At 42.9% G+C, this 18,848-nt stretch overlaps 1 protein-coding gene across 1 annotated transcript; it reads right to left on the bottom strand.

The window, feature by feature from the left end:
* Positions 1–754: 754 nt before the first annotated feature.
* Positions 755–17,383, bottom strand: LOC115739419 (probable phytol kinase 3, chloroplastic). The gene is made up of 8 exons (XM_048272455.1): positions 17,369–17,383; positions 16,099–16,302; positions 15,069–15,136; positions 14,854–14,985; positions 14,488–14,603; positions 14,110–14,224; positions 13,778–14,023; positions 755–931 (listed from the first exon to the last, which is right to left on the bottom strand). The coding sequence occupies exons 1-7, from the start codon at positions 17,381–17,383 to the stop codon at positions 13,846–13,848; spliced, it is 828 nt and encodes a 275-aa protein (XP_048128412.1). The 3' UTR covers positions 755–931; positions 13,778–13,845.
* Positions 17,384–18,848: the final 1,465 nt, after the last annotated feature.

The following is an 18,848-nucleotide window of genomic DNA, read 5'->3' as shown; positions in this document are numbered from 1 at the left end:
TGCTATCCATTACATTAAAATAAGGAACACATGGCATTTGCTCCTCTAAACTCAATCAAAGGTAGAGAGACATTACTGACTACATGCCAGAAGGCGCCACAATCTTCTCAATACATTTGTGAGGAACAACACATTATGGTATCTGGTATTGGCAAAGTGTAATCGCAGAGCTGTTTGGTCACACGACATGGGCTGAATAGACTCAACTCTCATAAGAAGGGGTACGACTAGCTTAACATCTATACTAGGTTTCGAAATGTTCTTGTAGGCATCCAAAAAGCAAGACTCAGTGGTAAAATCTATGACATCAATTGGGCATTATGACGTCGAAGACTATTAGAGGACATCAGAGCAGCACAGACAGAACCCACTTCGATTTTTTACGATGACAAATTCGCTTTCATTATTTCTAAAAATCCTTCCTTCTACGAAATGAAAAAAAGAAAAAAAAATACCGCCATATACTATCACTTCATACAAGAAGTGTAGAGTAATAGAGAGATCGAGTTCAAGTATTACAAAACTTCAGATCAAGTTGAGGACATTTTTATCGAAGCTCTACCCCAAGCCGAGATTGAGACATTCCGAAGCATGTTTAGAGTATCACAAAAAATTGATAGATGGTGTGTTGAAGTTTTGATCAACTATTCTAGAAAAGCCTAGACTCTACAGGTCTCTAGTCCTATAGGTGGTTGTTGAAGTCTGTGGTCAAGGTTAAAAACAAGAAGAAAACCTCAGACAAATGCAGAGATCGTTTGCGGCATGAGCTGGTGATTGAGGCGAATAAAAAAGGCTTGGATGTACTGTCACGAATACAGAAAAGAAACCAATTACCAAAACCAAACCCATCAGCTTTGTCATCCTTTCTGAATAAAAGTTATAATGTTTTCTCCCACACTTTGCTGTGTTTCCCACGAACACAAGATAATAAGGGCTTTTTTCCAAACCAGGTGTAAAAAACCAAATAATTACCAAATCAGGGGTTGACTTTTTTTATTTACCAAATCAGGTGTCGCTCGGCGGTCATAGTGCCGAACGACACTCGCCTCGGCAATCATACTTGCCGAGCGGTCGGAAGCTTCGGCGGACTAAGTCCGGTCGGCACTTATAGTGCCGAACGGACTGCAGCTCGGCAAGATTAGTGCCGACCGGCGATCCGTTCGGCACTATAAGTGCCGACCGGCCCGGTCTCCCCACCAATGCTAACCGGCTTCACGAAATAAAACAAATCATAAATAATTATATATTTGGATTCGTTCAATGGTAGAAACAGGACTTGTATTATAGAGTGAATGATTAGGAAATAATTAATCCGACATATGAAAGCGGTCAAGGTTGGGGAAGAAAAAGGCATCGGCTAAATGGTCAATGGGTTTTCATTTTACAAATTGTGGACGAATTAGATTGTAAAATGTACAACACAACACTTCTATCATTTTCATATTGTCTATAATTGGATTAACTTCGCATGGGATGCGCTAATTTCATTTGATCCAAATGACGGAGTTGTTGGAAGAGTATGTATTAATCATAATTAATTAAGTAGGCAAATTGGGTTGATCACGAAATTGATAACGATTATTCAGTACATTGTAATTAAGAAGGTGCAAACGAATTGGAGTTTTAAGTATCGAGCATACGGGACCTCAAACACCTAGCCGCTTCTTTGTAAGCTAAGTACTTAACGATTTATTCTTTTGTAGAATAAATTGTTAGTTGAGGTGTCATATACTATCCAAATAATGATAGTGCGGACACCAATTATTTTAGAAATAAAGAGCATGTTGCTTTTTGACGGTTGACGTTTTCCCTCCTTAGTTTTCACGTATCAAATTAAGGAATAATAAATTACGCGCATACTAAGAAAATAGAAAGAGGATTTCCTTCGTATTTATTTTTTGACATCACACCATTCTCAAAATACTCAAAACAACGAAACGATCTCGAGACTTGCTACGGGCGGGCCCGAGGCTCCTTAATCCGAACATAAACCCAAGATTAAAAATGAACAACCATGAAGAGACACACACCCTTTAGGAGAGACATCATGATAAGATCGACAATCTTGTGGTAATAGACGGTGATCACCTCATACGTTTGACATTCTTAGCAAGCATTACGGTTGGCCTAGAGATAACCCTCAAGAGCGTTGAACAAGCCGAAGACCTTCTCCTTGCCTTCGTTGATTTGCTCCTCGTGAAGCCGAATGTTACCAAGTGGCGTAGTACTTGCTTCTGTTCTTGCATATGGACCCTCCCTCGGGGTTGGCCTCGATCTTGATGTCATACGAGATCTTCTCAAATATGTTCATCGGGGCGTCGCCCTCGATCCAGTGTAGCTGTATGTGAGTTTGTCCCGGTCCGAGCGCGCCAACCCCGTGTTTCGCGTACTTGAAATGGCTAGCTGCAATTGTTATCATTGAATCAAATGTAAGAGAGCGTTACTTGCAAATATATTGATGATGAGTCAAAATTGTTTGTATGCAAATTGTGATACCAATTCACAAGAAGCACTTGGACACAAGATGGTGCGGCGTAACTTGACGGTTGTAACTTTCCTCGGCTAAGGATTTTCCCTCTTTGCTCTAGGGTTGTAAATTTGAACAGACAAAAAGAATTCCGTGGTCACTCTCAAACATAATTAGTATATCTGTACACTCTCTATGCATTTTGTAAGTTACTTTGAACTATCATCTACCGAGTGTTTATATGAGTAGGCATTATATTTTTTTTTAAGGGATCGATTGGTTTTTTTAATTTATTATTTTCATTGGTCAAAGCATTCATCCTATGAAGTTGCTGGAAAGATGCAAGTTGAGCTCATATATGTGTCTCGCACGATATGTTGTCTTTAGCTCTTTTTGGAATAATTATGAGAGAACGAACCGACTGATTCATATTTTTTTTTAAGGATAAATTGTATCTGGACATTTCATCAAAATTATCTCGAACATTGATTGGAAAACAAAATAGGAATTTGACTTCGCCAGGGGTAGTTGGATCGGTGATTTCATCTTAGATAGAAACATGCATAGAATCTTTTGAGGGTTGACCCCCTATATATATATATATATATATATATATATATATATATATATATATATATATATATATACTACTTTAAAGGAAATACGGACTGATAATATCTCTGCAAAAATGAGAGTTAATTTCTTTTTCCGCCGATCAAGTTAATTTGAAGCTATTCATACGGTTGTTTCAAAAAAGGAAAAAAAAAAAAGCAATCGAACACAATAATAAAAAAACAAGAAAATATATCGGACAATTGGATTTACGCGATCCGATTGGCGACACATACTCCATGAGGAGCAGCACATGATTCACCATTAATCAAGCGACAAAACGAAAATTACAACTACACTTGAGTCACTAAAATACTGTCACTTCTTTATAGTCCTCACAATTCATCGCGAGACAATCCGATGACGAATTCACATAATTTTCCACAAGATTTACTAACTTGATCACCAAAAGCTCCTTTTGGATGAAATTTAAAAGGAGAAAATGCTCAAGCCACGTATTAATTTTCACCGATAATTTTTTGCCGGAGGTACCAAATCGATCCTTTTGTCTCCGACTTAGTATTAAAGTAATCCGTTTGAAATTTTTTGCACTAAAGTAATCTTCATACACAACTATGACACTAAAAGTGTACTTTTGCCGGGGTAAAAGTGAACATGAAATTTGCATGTTGGAAAACTTCTGACGTGTGTTTAAACTGGGGGAGAAACGTAGAAAAGTAGCTTCTCCAATAATCATACGATCTTCTTGAATAATTATATGATCTTCTTGAATGGAGATTAGTGTTTTAAAATTGCTCCATCTAATGCTTTTCTTCCACCATCCCCTTTTGATGCACAGGGTTTACGGTTTTTGGTGGTAGGTCAATTTTTAAGGTTTTAGTGATGAACAAAAAAATTGCGTATTTGTGTTACCATGGGCACCGTTTCCGTGGTTTTTTATTTTTATTTTTTTGGTGTTTTCTTCAAATAAATAAAAATGGATACGTGTCGAAACACGACATATAATTGCATAAGATATACAAAAACACGAAATCTTCATAATAGATATCAAGTTAATTGCAATTACATGTACTAACGATGTCGTCTTCCTACATGACCTCCTGTTCCGCAATGAGGTTGTCTCCGTTGATCGGGAAGCCTAGTGTCATACCGACGAGAATGAGGGTCCGACCGAGTAGGATGTCTCGATGACGAAGGCATATCTTGTAAAAATATGTCATACCCTTCCGTAGGAGGGACTGGATAAGAATGAGAGAAATCGGGTCCATACTCTGAAGGAGAACTAGCCGGAGTCTCACGGATGTTGATCATCAAATGTTCCGCGAACCGGGTGAACCCCGCATCGAAATGTTGGGTGAACCCCGGAGTGAACTCGGGAGCAAAATCCGTTGTATGATATTCCATGGAATACGGGACGACATCATCATATGTATGAGCTCGAGGACTTCTCCGGGTCGGGTGAACGATCTCGGGGGGGTCATCCTCCTCGTCCGGCCCAACGGGTGTTGCCGTAGTTCTTGGTTGAGGTGCTTGGCATCATTGTTAGCCGCCGTTCCTCATTCCGGGCATATAACATTGCCCTAGCTATCGTCCTTACTTTTTCCCAAGCTCGAGGAGATGGACCGACCGAATCCATGATATGTACGATCTGCTCAACCCCGTCACCCTAGTAATGATATTAAAATTAACAAAAGTTATCAATATATCAATAATTTATGTGACTTAAAATAAGTAGTGAAATAAATTAAAATTAAAATGCACGAACCGTTGAACCCATTGCGGCTCCCGCAATGTAAATCCACTTCCTTGTATGTCGACGGAACCACTCCATATATCCGGAATGAAAGTGGAGTGTTTCCGTTGAATGTCTACCCCGCACTATACGTTCGGCACGTCCTGTTCCACAAATCGATCCACCGTCTATGCTTATTCTCCCAATCGGTCTTGGGTGGCGTGTTATCAAGACCATGCAAGGCACTATGATCGTGAGGATTCTTAGGTATTGGGCTGCTGCGCAACCGAAACCGCCAAAGTACACGGTCTGGATAGTGCCACTCAACTATCCAATGACAGATGAGTGGGACTTTCGCCCTCCAATAGTTTTGTCCGTGAAAGCGATGTCTGGTACATCTTCTTCAATTTCGTCATACGGCTCCCAAATAATCTGTTATCGTAATGAAATATATCAAATTACACCAAAGCTAAATTTAAAGATTAACATTATATTAAACCCACTCGTTGCTATCATTACTTACATCATCGGTCCCCATTCGATCAAATTGGTAGCGCAGATGTGTCACAAGATATGCGTGGGGGCGTCGGTTGTAGTTCGGCCTCGACTCCACTGCGAAACATACAACTTTAGATTTCATGTACTATACGCGCTGCAAAAAAATTAATGACGCACGAAATGAAAAAAGGCAATACATGACATACCGACTACCGAAAGGTGCATCCGGGAAAGGAGCAATGGAAGTCGACCGGGGGAGACACATTTGAAACGCTCCCACGCCCAAATCTGAGTACATGTAGGGCACCGCCCATTTGCCTCGCGTTTGGATCGGTTGCACGGCATAGCTCCCGATACAACCATGCTAGTGCTTTGCGGAACCCCAACCTGTACCGTGTAGGGGCCTCGATGTTCGTTAATAGTGGGAGAAATAGCAAACTAACTCGAGCACCCGATTTGTCCGCAAAAATATATCCTCCAATCGGGCGAAGAACGAATGCCCTAGCATGATATAGTACGGTGTCCTCATCGGCATCTTCGGGAAGATGGTGAAAGTTTTCACTCAACCATCTTAAATTTATTTGTGTGCCGCGCGATTGAGGTGGCCGAGCACCAAGCGGATGATCACAGAGATTGCCCCAATTCCAATCGGTAGGGCCGATGAATGAGCAAGTCCCTCGATAGGAAGCCCCGTAATCATCGCAATGTCTCGCAGGCGTGATGGTAACTTCACCTTCCGGCATATGAAAGGTATGGGTCTCGTGCCTCCATCGCTCGACCAATGCTGTAATCAAATGCCAATCAAGCTGGACAAACCCCATTTTATAAACACCGTAAAATCCCGAATCTTGCAGATAAGGGAGTATTCGCGGATCAAGTTCACCTACGTGTTGCGCCGCTCTTTGACATCTAAGAACTGCAGTTGCGGGTATCCGCAAAATTGTCACATCAACTATTAGTGACTATTTTCATAATGTCGTGACAAATGACAGTTAACATGCTAAATTCCGCAATTACCTCGGTGTCCCATAAAGCTTGTGATCCGTGTCGCGCCCGTCCACTAAGTAGTGAATCATTCTCGGGCCCCGTCTGAATGTGACTCCTCCGTGCCATTTCAACAGAATTGTGAAGAATGCTAAAAAATCGTAACTTCAGTAAGTAATCGAGGAAGAGCACGAGAGTTGAGTAATCAATCGAAGAAATATAGTCGATGATGAGAAATGAGAGCACTCGCCTCTACTTAAAAAAGCAGAGCTGAAGGACACTCTGCAACGCCCGTGAAAGCGCCGCAGACGCCCCCCATGGCCGCAGTACCATTATTGGCGCTGCAGCTCATGTGGAGGGGCAGCCCCCTCCCCCTATGGCCTGCGGCGCCAATAATGGCGCTGCAAAATTAGGGGGTGGGGGGCAACCCACTCCCTAGGGCTGCAGCGCCATGCTGCAGCCTAGGGGGGACCTCCCCCTACCTCTGCAGCGCCATTATGGCGCTGCAGGGGGAGGGGGAGGCCGGGCCCCCCCTCCCCCACCTGCGACGGGGGGCCCCGCTCGGCGCATGACCGCCGAGCGGGGGGCCCCTCCCCCACGCTGCAAAGACCACGCCGCTGCGGCGTGGGGGAGGGGGGCCCGGCCTCCCCCTCCCTGCCGGCGCCATTATGGCGCTGCAGAGGTAGGGGAGGGCCCCTAGGGCTGCAAAGCATGGCGCCGCAGCCCTAGGGAGTGGGGGAGGCCCCCCCTTTCGGCGCCATAATGGCGCTGGAAATGGGGGGCCCTCCCGCGCGCCATTATTGTGGCTGTAGGAGGGGGTGCCTCCCACCCCCTATTTTTGTAACGTCATTGTGGTGTTATTGCCGTCCTACCTCCTTCACGGGTGCTACGGCTTCTCTTCGATTGTGTTTAAAGCACGCCTAAAGCTCCCCTCTCTCTTACTCTCTCATTCTCATATCACTCTTGCGCTTTCCCTCTCTCGTGCTCCAACTCTCGCACTTCCTCTATTTCACACTAACATCCTCTCGCTTGCCTGGGCTCGAAAATTGTTGCCCTCTCTGTTGCTTCAGTAAGTGTATATTACAGTGTGTGTTTTATATATTTTTTATTAATATCTACGTCATATTGAAATTAATTTATGAAATTTTTTTCCCCAGAAGTTGTGATTTTGTCCCAAGCCAACGTTGTTGCTCGGTGCATTGTCTTGGGAGTTATGAAATATTCATTCGGCACGTGCTCTCCATCGATATTTCGAGGTTAATTTTGTTGTACCTATTTTTTACGAGTTTCAAGTATAGATTTATTTTTTGGATTGTTATTTATACGTGAAATAATTACAATATTTAAAATTCATTGAATTTTAATTTTGTAAACATTTCTTTAGCATAATTTTTATGGCTATAGAAGGATGTTTATTTCATTTGATATATTGGTTGTTGTAATGTTTCGTAAAATGTAGCCGCCAAATAATTTATAATTTCTTTAGCGGAATGGCGTCTACATCCGTTGCGATTTTGCATTGGGGAGGTAGAATAGTGCAAAAAGATTATGGAGCTGATTACGAAGGCGGAGAATCCACCGCTTTGCGTTTGCAAACATATGGACATTAGATGCATTACGTGCTACGATTGAGAGCGCGTTGAATATTACGGGAAATCAGGTATATTCATAGCATCATCTATAGATGCCCAAATGTCACACAAGGGTTTGTCGTGTATGATATAATGGACGTGCGTGATGACAATATCGTTGGGATGATCCAAAGCAATTTGCCAATCGATCTGCTTGGAATGGGGTTTCTAGTGTTTTATGTCATTGTAGATGAACACCGGGTGATACATGATTATCATACGGGGGAAGGGTCCAATGTTTGTGAAGAAGAAGAAGAACAAGAAGGAGCGAGAAGAAGAAGAACAAGAAGGAGAAGAAGAAGAACAAGAAGGAGCGAAAGAACAAGAACAAGAAGGAGCAGAAGAAGAAGAACAAGCGGGACAAGATGTTGCTGTGCGTAATCGACCGGGTGAGTCCGATGATAATAACGATAATAATGATGATGATGGTGATAATGATGATAATGACCATGATGAGGCTAGCGATGAAGACGATGATAGTTGGATGGACAATTGGATGATAGTGATGCCGAAGCAGTTGAATCGACAATATGGAGAGTTACTATAACACGCAAGATAGTAACCCCATTCAACCATTGGTACATCCACCGCCCTACTCGGAGATCGACTTTGATATGATGCAAGACGATACAAGAGCAAAGCCGGGCGGTACGGTATTTGATCCGTCGAAAGAATTTGCTTGTTGGGCGCTTTTTCCATCACGGGATGCGGTACGACTAGGCGCCAAGGAGTACTCAATGAGAAGAAATCATAGGTTTTGCTATGATACCACGAAGAAGAGAGAATATGTCATCAAGTGTGGTAATCCGAATGGACCATGTGGCCGGAGGCTCCGCGCGATCACAAAAGTGGGTGGCATGTTTTGGAAAATAAGTAAGTATAATGGCCCACATACATGCGAAGTAATATACATGCATCCGCGGATCATCCGCACCTCGATCAAATGTACATATGCAGCTTCATCCAACAAATGGTCTCCGCCCAACCGAGATATCAAAATCAAGGCGATCATGGCGGAGATTCAAGACAAGCTTAACTTCCAACCTACTTACCGTAAAATCTGGAAGGCCAAACAATTGGCGATTGCCAAAGAATTTGGCGGATGGGATGAGTCATATGGTAAGTTGAGGAGGTACATGAACGCAATGATGAAAGAGAATCCAGGTTCTCATTTCGTGATCGAGGAACGCATGGCCGAGGATGAGAGCCGCACGGTTTTCGACCGCATGTTTTGGACTTTTAGGCAAACAATTGAAGGTTTCAAAAGTTGTCGGCTGTTATATTTGTCGACGGTACTTTCTTGTATGGAAAATACCGAGGAACGCTCCTTTGTGCGGCCTCACTTGATGGGAATAATCATAATTTCCCATTGGCATTTCTTTGTGGTTGATAGGGAAAATGTTGACAACTCGGCGGTGGTTTATGAATATCTTTGTGGAGATATGTCACCGAAAGGGATGATATTTGTGTGATATCGACGGACATATCGGGATTCAACAAGCAATGCGAGACAAGACACGGTGGCGTCCTCCACATGCCCACCATAGATATTGCATTCTTCATATTGTCGAGCAACTACAAAAAATATTTCAAAAATGCCGACGGGATAAAACATGTTCAAATGGCGGGTAAATGTTAAATTTTGTGAATTCTCACCTCAAAACTTTTTACAAAATTTTACTATAATGTACTTGTCTCGATTATTGTTGTAATGTGCGGCTTACGCGAATCAACGACGGAAGTTCGATTTCATCATGAGCCGAATTAGGGAGGTCGATCAACCCACATGAATGGTGTGATCGATTCCAAGGGAGAAATGGACAAAGGCTTATGATGGAGGGAAGAGATATGGGTCGATGACCACAAATTTGGTTGAATCGGTCAACGGGATGCTGAAACCCGTTCGTGGTTTGCCAATAACAGCCATGGTTGAAAAGATATTCTACCGGTTGTCTCATTATTTTGACACGAGGAGAACGATGTACACGATGCGTAAGGCCAACCAATGGCAATTTACGCAAATTGCGGGTGAAACGCTCCACAAAAATAGCGAAAAGGCAAAGAGGCATCGGGTAAGATGTTTCGACTACGAAAGAGGGATTTACGAAGTGAAAACCGCACGTCATAGAACTAGAGGATCCGGGGGCAACAAATACAAAGTGCATCTACACGAGCGAACATGCACATGTGGGAAATTTGAACAGTTTGAAAATTCCTTGTTCCCACGTAATTGCGGTATGCCAACTACATGCAATTGATTACACTTGGGTTCGTAGATGAATGCTATACGTTGGACAAAACCCTTCAGTGCTATCGGTACATGTTTCATCCGTTAGGGCATCATGACTACTGGGATAAAGCTAATGAGTTGCCATTAGTTCCGGATCAAAGGCGTATTAGGAAGAAAGGAAGGCCTCGTGCATCTCGGATACGTAATGAGATGGACTGGAGAACCCCGAGCGATAGCGATTCGCGTAACCATTGCACGAACCTGCGGGAAATCGGGCACAACAGGCAAACATGTGCGCACGGATCGGCTCGGGATTAGATGCCGGTTGTGCCAATTATGTAAAATAGTTTGCTGACACTTTTGTAATAGATCGCGTAACCATGTGTAATTTTTTTTTTTTGTGACATTACCATATCTCAATTGCGCGATATTTCATCATTTATGTGTACATATAATTACTTAATTAACCTACGGCCAATAGTTTCCTACTTTGTGCACATATAATTGCTACATGTAATTGCACACATACACGTCGTCGGAGTATCCCTTCCCACCTCGTATGGAGCCAAAAAACTTGGGCATCATGGACTTTTCAAATGCAAAAAGAGAATAATTCAAACTAAATTACTCAAACCCGTGAATGGCGCCGCAACGCCCCCCGTGTGCAGACGCAATAGAAGCTACGTCCGCACACAATAAGGTGTAGGGCGGGCCTCCCATAAGTCTTTGCGGTGCCATTGCGGCACCGCAACGTCATCGCCTTTTTTGTTTATTTTTTTTCATGCGGTGCCATTATTGGCATCGCAACGTACTTGGTTGAGGGAGGCTCCCCCAACCAAGTACTCGGTTTTGTGCCAATAATGTAGCATGACCTCTCCCTCTCACTCTCCCTCTCTCTCTCTCTCTCACTCTCTCAAATTTGAAGTGACATGACCTCTCACTCTCACTCTCTCTCTCTCTCTCTCTCTCTCTCTCTCTCTCTCTCTCTGCCCGTATTTGGAGGAGGGCCCCCCGCCGCGGCGCCCGCGAGAACCCCCGGTCTGCGGGCGCCGCGGCGGGGGGGCCCTCCCCAAATACGGCTGCAAAGCCGGGAGGGCCTCCCCCAAATCTCGCAAGATAAAGTGGATGGGAAGGAATTCAAAGTTGGAGCGCAAAAACGAAGTTAGTCCCGGTTATTTTTCTCTCATTCTTAAGTGCTTCGTGAAAAAAAGGAAGGACAGGGATGGATTCTCTCGTCCAACAAGACCGACCCGCCGAGCGTGGCGAGTACCCCTCCCGCCACGGCCAGGACGGGGATTCTACGTTCGTGGCGTGTGAATCCAGCGAAGGAAATGGTACGCATACTCGGCCGTCCTAGACTTTTCGTCGTTAATTTCTCGTAAAGGTTCATTCATTATCGTTGTTTTTCACAACCATCACAATTTTGGTTTCCATTTTGTGTGAATTAGGTTGATCGGTTTTAAAGGCCGTACATTTTTAAATGCCTAAAAATCCAAATAAGGTTTGAGGTCTACCCCGATTTTATGTTCGTGCGGGCGATTGTCCGCCTCCAATGCGGAGATACCGGTTTTTGAGGAAACTTTGATCTACTCGTAACGACCGTAAGGAATACGCCGTCCACCGGTAAGTTCGCCCCTCACACCCTCTATAATTACATCACATAATGATACATGTGCATTCTCGTATGCATGCATGCAAGAGAATGTTCGTTGTTATAAATTTGGAATGTCGGCCTCATTTTTTTTTTATCTCGTTTTTCGGTTATTGCCTAGAGACCGTAGTTTTCCATGGGGACGTTCTTTGGTTCTCGAGGATTGTCAACCCGAGATTGGAAAACCCGACACGAATGGGGAAGGCTTTACTCCCACGGGGCGAAGAAGAAGAAGAGGAGGACTAAGAACCGAAGTGGACGAGGGTGAAGAATGGAAGAAATAAGAAAATGCTCAAACCATGAGCATAAAAGGGATGAGCAAAGAGACGACCTCAATAGCCCCAAATCATTATTGTCTATCTACCTCGGGACTTTTCTTGTCCCCGCTTTCATATATTCCAACCATTAACTGAAAGCATTTATCTAACAATTTCTCTAACAACATCTATTTTGTTCTACCCACCCTACGCTTTCTAATCAATTTTAAGTGGGAAGAAGAGCGCTTCTAGTCGTTCCGCGGTCACTAATCTCCTCAAGATTCTTCCTAAAACGTAGCAAACATCGTATTCGGAATCCATCTTATATCGCTCCACACCCCGATCTCGTTGTTTAATACGAGATTACTCCAATCCACGTAAGCTAGACAATGACTTGAACCCTAATGAGCTTTATGGTCTACTCAAAAAAGTCAACATCGGCTCGCGAAATTTGCCTCTTTCCAAGTACTAAAATGAACTTCGACCAACCCCCCAAAAAGATAAAAGACTGCCTTAATGTCCTTTCGATGTAAATTAATCTCTTCAATATCATGTACATTGAACTTTTCAGTTTGTTCACCAGCCATGTTTTTTTTGCTCCACTTACACAAGAAAGTACTTCGGTAACTATTGATTGACAAAACATGATTAAAATAAAATAAAAAAATTGCAAATTGCATGTTCCGAAGAAGCCATTCTTTGAATAGCCTAAGAGGCATCTTTTTTTTTCTTTTTCCTTTTTTTTGGGTAATCCTTTGCTTGGTTTCTCGGAGGCTCGTGCAAGTGATGAGAGTCTCATTCGACAAGAGAATGCCTTTTTATTTTTTTATTTTTTGCGCCCCTCCTCATTCAAACATGAGGCATGAATATCATATGCTTTCGTGTGATATCGGTGGCTACATACACATACATAATTATAAGAATTCTCGCGACGCGCCGAAATCGCTATCCCCTTAATCCACGGGTTGTTAAATCAGCCGATTGCTTATGAGACTTCTTAGTTTGTCGCGTGATTTTTTTTTTTTTTCGGATGAATTCAAGCTTCATCCCTAGCTAAGAGTTTGGTTCCCTAAGATTAGTCAATTACACGTGAATTTTCGTAATCACCTAGCCCTTTGGAGTGCCAGGATACCCCCGACCCAGTCCAAATGCATGCACATACGAAAATTACCTTTTTGCCCATTTAGCTTCCATCATTCACATATCAACCCAAGCTCACTTCTCGGGAATGACCCCCTTTTCGTCTTTTTACTCTCGAATCATTCCCTCTCTGTGAGAGAGACGTTTTCCGTAAACAGGGGATATTTCCATATCATCCACTGTCAGCACAATTGCACCCCCTAAAATTTGTCCCAAAGCACCAACATATGTTACGGTGTGTGTCCAATGTGTGGGGTGGGGTGGGGTGGGGTGGGTGGGGGGCGGATTGGGCACCCGCTCGGCACCAAAAATGCCGAGCGGCGGCTGTTCGGCATCCACAATGCCGAGCGGCGGCCGTTCGGCATCCACAATGCCGAGCGGGAGCTGCTCGGCATTTTTGGTGCCGAGCGGCACACCCGCTCGGCACTATAAGTGCCGAGCGGGTGGCGGGCCACCACTGCTCCCGCCGATCGGCGGTGGGACTGCTGAGCCGGGTGTCGCTCGGCATTATGACTACCGAGCGACACCTGATTTGGTAAATAAAAAAAGTCAACACCCGATTTGGTATTTACTTTGTTTTGGCCACCTGGTTTGGAAAAAAGCCCAGATAATAATATCTCTACACCGACGATTATGCTTTCCTTTTCCTTGGAAAGGAACGGTTGTAATGAATGTTAACCACCTAAAAAACAAGGCTCCCCACCAATGCACAAGTTAAGGGAACTGTGAGATTGTCGTCGAGCCGAGAGCTCAGAGGATGTGATTCCACTACTGCTGAAGCAAGAGACACCATCAAGAAACCCGAGACCATCTCCCGACTACCTCGGACATAATCAAACGACGAAAAATAGGACATGAACCTTGCAAACATAAGCAGATTGTAATCAGTCAAGCCACCACTCAAGCAGATTTATACAGAAACCTAAGACACCCAACTGAAGATTACCCGAGAGACGCTAAAAACCCAGCACAGCCCATTGCAATGCTACCAGCTAACGATTTGTTAGGGTTGTAAGGAATTTTATGTTGGCCAAGCCGCCTTCCAATAATGTCTGCAAAACCTGAGAACAAGCAAAACCTGGTGTCTAAGCTTAACCCTGCTTGTTTTTAATTTTCCGATACTTGGGCAAATTAGGTAAATCTTCGAACCGATAACCGCATGCCTTGTCACACAGTTTGATATCTTGCGGAAATCTTTTCTCAAGATTTAGGCCCATGACATAGAAGAAGTCCTCAGTATGTCTCCCTTTATTTTTGCAGTTACTAGTCATCGAACCTACGCGGGTATAACAAGCAAGAAAGAATGGGAGTCAGATTACTACACCATCTCCAGCGCAGAGGTTGCATATTGCTGCAATAGCGATTGGCGAAGTCCTCCAGTAGTATGCGCAGGCAAATGTAATCGTGAGAGCATAGTATAGCGGCCCTTCAAGAAGTTCCCTGAAAGAGAGATCAAGATGATTTCAAGGTTTCAAAAGTTAAGCAAGGTTTCGAGGAAGGAAAATTGAAAACGAGACCAACAGATTGCCTAGAACGAAAATCTAAGCTAGATCCAACTGCTTGATAGAGTAGATCACCGATTGAGTAACTAAGGAAATCGGTATTGTAACCTTTGTAATATAAGGGAAGTAATCCTAGTACACTTCTGTTGTGAATGTAATGCGGATGCTAAATAACTCGAGTCAGGAACCTGTGTTGCCCGAATCTGCTCATAGACTTCACGGTCGCCTCATCTTTCCAAATCCCAGATCCCACAAGAAGCATGCGAATGATGTTAACCCCTGGAATTGTGGCAGCTAACAGCGCACCTCGATGACCAGAACTGCAATTCATTAGCAATATCCACTTCATCAAACAAATAATCCTGAAGGAACTTTGAAAAAAATCGCGTAGTCTCGAAATTACCTGAACAGTGGCCAGCAAAGCATGAAAACTAATCCGAAGCTTACATGCAAAAGCTTCCTGTTAAGTTTCTAAATGAGGAAAAAAAACAAAGACATTTATATGTAACGAACAGCTCGAAAACCGCAATCAAATCTGGAACTACTTCGTTTATGGGGACTGTTTCAAAATATGAACAGGTCACCTCCATTCCTCAGCTGAAAATCTTTGACACTCATAACCAACCGCGTGTATTTGGTCTCATGAGTAAAATGAAACAACTAACATCCTGAGACAGCATTTTCGGTAGTAGGGGCGTAAAGAGAGAAACATCCAAATAAAATGATAACACGATCCGAAAAAGACCCGAAATTGGTAGTAAGTAAAACAACAGGCTTCTGACAGTTCGGTTCGATTTCGGTCATGACTTTGAAATGAATTACTAAGCTTGTTTCGAAACCAAAACATTAGAACAAATGGGGTTCACTAATCAAGTTGAGCTCGAGCTCATCGACCTCGTCAATCGTGACTACAATGACTTTGTCAACCTCAAACCAAGCTCGTTTACATGTACGCTGCCATTATGCTGATACGAACTCCGTTGTTGGAGCGGAGAGACAAGATTGAATGATTCAGAGTAAGAGTGGAGGTATCGCTCATGGCTCCGCGCAATGGTTTGAAGCAACGGTCGTAGGCCGCATCTGCGTGGAAGGTGTTGGAGCTGCTGCTCAACACGTTCCCCGTTGTGTCTAAGGTCGAGAAACTGATAAGGAACTACCAAGCGTGCCTGCCGAGTGGTCGAATGGGGATGTGAATCCGGGAAAAAATGGCTACTCCATGAGTCACGGCGTCACGCAGTTCTGAAAATTTTAGAGAGAGACAACCCGACCTATGTTTTATTCGGGTACCATGCGGGTCGGGTGACAAATCATTCATGTTCAAATCGGATCGGGGTATCAGTGAAGAGTCAAATCGAACCGCTCCGTTGACACTCTAGCCAACAGGAAAATCATCGAAACAAACAAAGGAAGTGGGGAGTAATCCTTATCCGAACCTGGTCAAAGAGGCCTCGCTTAGCTGTCTCTTCAAACAACCGGAGAACCACGAGAGCGATGCCGCCTGACACGGCTGTAGCGAGTGCATCGGACAAGACCGGATTCCGGTAGAGCATAATGACTGCCAGCGGTGTCGCCGTACTGAGGTTGGATGATAAGGAGGAGGAGGAGGAGGAGGAGGAGAGAACGAAATTAGTTGCGCCCTACCATTCTCCACCGAACTTTCAACTGCCTTATCAAACAAGGAAAAATCCCAGTTCTTCTCTCAGTTCTTCTCGATCTTTCCTTTTCTTACCCATTCTATCGTATCCAAAGACGAGGTAAGAGGCTTGAATTTTTATTTTTACTTTTATTTATTTTTTGTTTCCCTAATCACTACCCTTCCAAAAGGTGTGGAAATGTCCAACCGAAAAAAGGTGTGGAATTGATGCAAACATCACGAAACATGATGAAGTAGTTATTGTTATCCCATATCGAGTGTGAATAGATTATGTATGCTCTTTATATTCATGTGATCTCCCTCCACCTATTAATTTAAACTTTTGGATTAGACTTTCTAACATAGTATCGGAACCCGTATTATTCATTTCCCCCCATTAGTCAATTTCCACGTGCCGCTTGTAATTCCTCTTGCACGTGAGAGGGGTTTAAGGTTGTTCTGCCCCTCCATGTGTGATATAATATTGTTTTTTTTTTCTTTTGTGTTTTCGGCTTCAAACTAATTAAATGAACTCATTTATTGTTTGCTGATGATTTTATCTTCTTTCTTAATGAAAAAGTCAGTGAATGTCGAAATGCAGTTGCTGTGTTAAACCAATATTGCTATGCTATATAGGTCAAGTTATTAATCTGAATAAGTCAGGAATCTTCTTCGGCTCGGGATGCCGTGAGAGATTAAGACAAACATGGCCCATGAATTGCATGCTCCAAAAATTGGAAAAAGGAGAAAGAATTTGGAAATATGCTCGGATTGGGGAGCGTGAAAGAAACAACTGCTTACTGAATCCTTGCTAGAGTGAATATAAAAGTTGAAGGGTGGAAATAGAATTTGTTGTGGAAGGTGGGGAAAGAAGTCCTACCGAAGGCAGTGATTCAAAATTTAAAGCAACGGTCTTTAATTCCCTTATCCATATGTCGTGTTATAGAGCAAAAAATCGCCGCTTTTTAGTGGAAGAACGGGGAAATCGAAAGTCGGAATACATTGGAGAATTGAGATTTACTCAAAACATGGAAAGACAAAGGAGGCTTGGGTTTAAGGGGCTTAATCACCTTCAATGAGGCCATGATGGGTAAGCATGGTTTTTGCTCGTGTTGATTGTGAAATGGGGTCTTGCTTGTTTTGGTGTTGGAACCCATTTTGACATGGGTTTGAAGAAGACCCGAGTTTGTCTTGAATGCGCTTGTTGGTTTGTTGACACCTAAATTTTGATTCTCTTAAATCATTCATTTAAGCATAAAATGAGAATTGAGCTAGTTCTCACAAAAATATTTTTCATGCATAGCATATTCAATTTAATTTAACATGCATTACATTTTGCATCTTATATGGACCGGCGGCAGAAGCACACCTAAAATGGACGTGCGGATCGATCAAGAACCCATCAGAAATTTGGCACACCCGCAATGGGGACATGGTGTTCAAAAATTGTAGGCAAAAACAGGAGTTTTGGCTTCATTGAACAAGACCAACTCCATGTTGTTTAAAATTTGACCAAGCCAATGGATATAACATGTCTATATGCACGTGAGGTGTAGGACTTGGAGGTCTGCATTATTCAATCCAATTTAAAATAATCCTTAAAATCTTGATTGCAATAAAATAAAGGATAAGGATATTAATTGCAAAAGAGATATACTGAAGATTAGCCTTTTAGTTGAACGAAACCCTAGGCTTTATATATATATATATATATATATATATATATATATATATATATATATGTGTGTGTGTGTGTGTGTGTGTGTGTGTGTGTGTGTGTGGGCGTCGTTCACAAGGGGGAGGAAAAAGATTTCACACAGACGCTCACCCAGAAAAATTCAGAAAGTTCAAGAGACGCGAGAATTGAGAGGCCAAAAGGTAAAAGTTGTGGCTGGGAATCATCTCGTGGGGTCGTTTTGTTTTATTCCTCCGATTGGCGACCGCTTCCTGCATACTCCAGTGTTGGCTCCATTTGCTGACCTTGTGACCCTTCGATCACCACAGTCGCCACTTCCAAAGGTCCAAAACCTTGAGTCCAAGAGGTGGGTTCTATTGCTTTTTTATTATTCTGCTAATCAAGGTCAAAGATATTCAGTCAAAGGTTTCTGACAAAAAAAAAAAAAAGCCACTTGGAGGACCTTTCTGGGATATCTACACGCATTGAAGGGCATCCACTTGGACGATACTCCTCTCTAAGCGCACACGAATCCCATAGCCGATCAGTCCAAAGAATTTGCTCACCAGTATTTTTCGGCTCAAGCTTTGAATTAGGTAACGAATGAATCCAATTTGTCTATCTTAGAATTCTTTATCTATGTGATTGATTGCTCGCTTTGGTGCTTTATTTTTGTTAAAGTTTAGTCATTGAACATTGTCCGATTTGCAAGAGATCATTAAATCAAAACTGTGCATGAAAATTCAGATTTTTACTCTTGATGTTGCTAGATCCGAAAATCTAAACATAATTTGGATGAATTTCACTTTGTCTCGTCCATCTTGATTGAATTTGAATAATCTTGCACATTCTAATATTGATCGGACAAAAGAGAA

This window comes from Rhodamnia argentea, chromosome 11 (genome assembly GCF_020921035.1).
Source record: "Rhodamnia argentea isolate NSW1041297 chromosome 11, ASM2092103v1, whole genome shotgun sequence".
Classification (NCBI taxonomy): Eukaryota; Viridiplantae; Streptophyta; class Magnoliopsida; order Myrtales; family Myrtaceae; genus Rhodamnia; species Rhodamnia argentea.
This window is presented reverse-complemented; position numbering and strand designations above follow the sequence as displayed.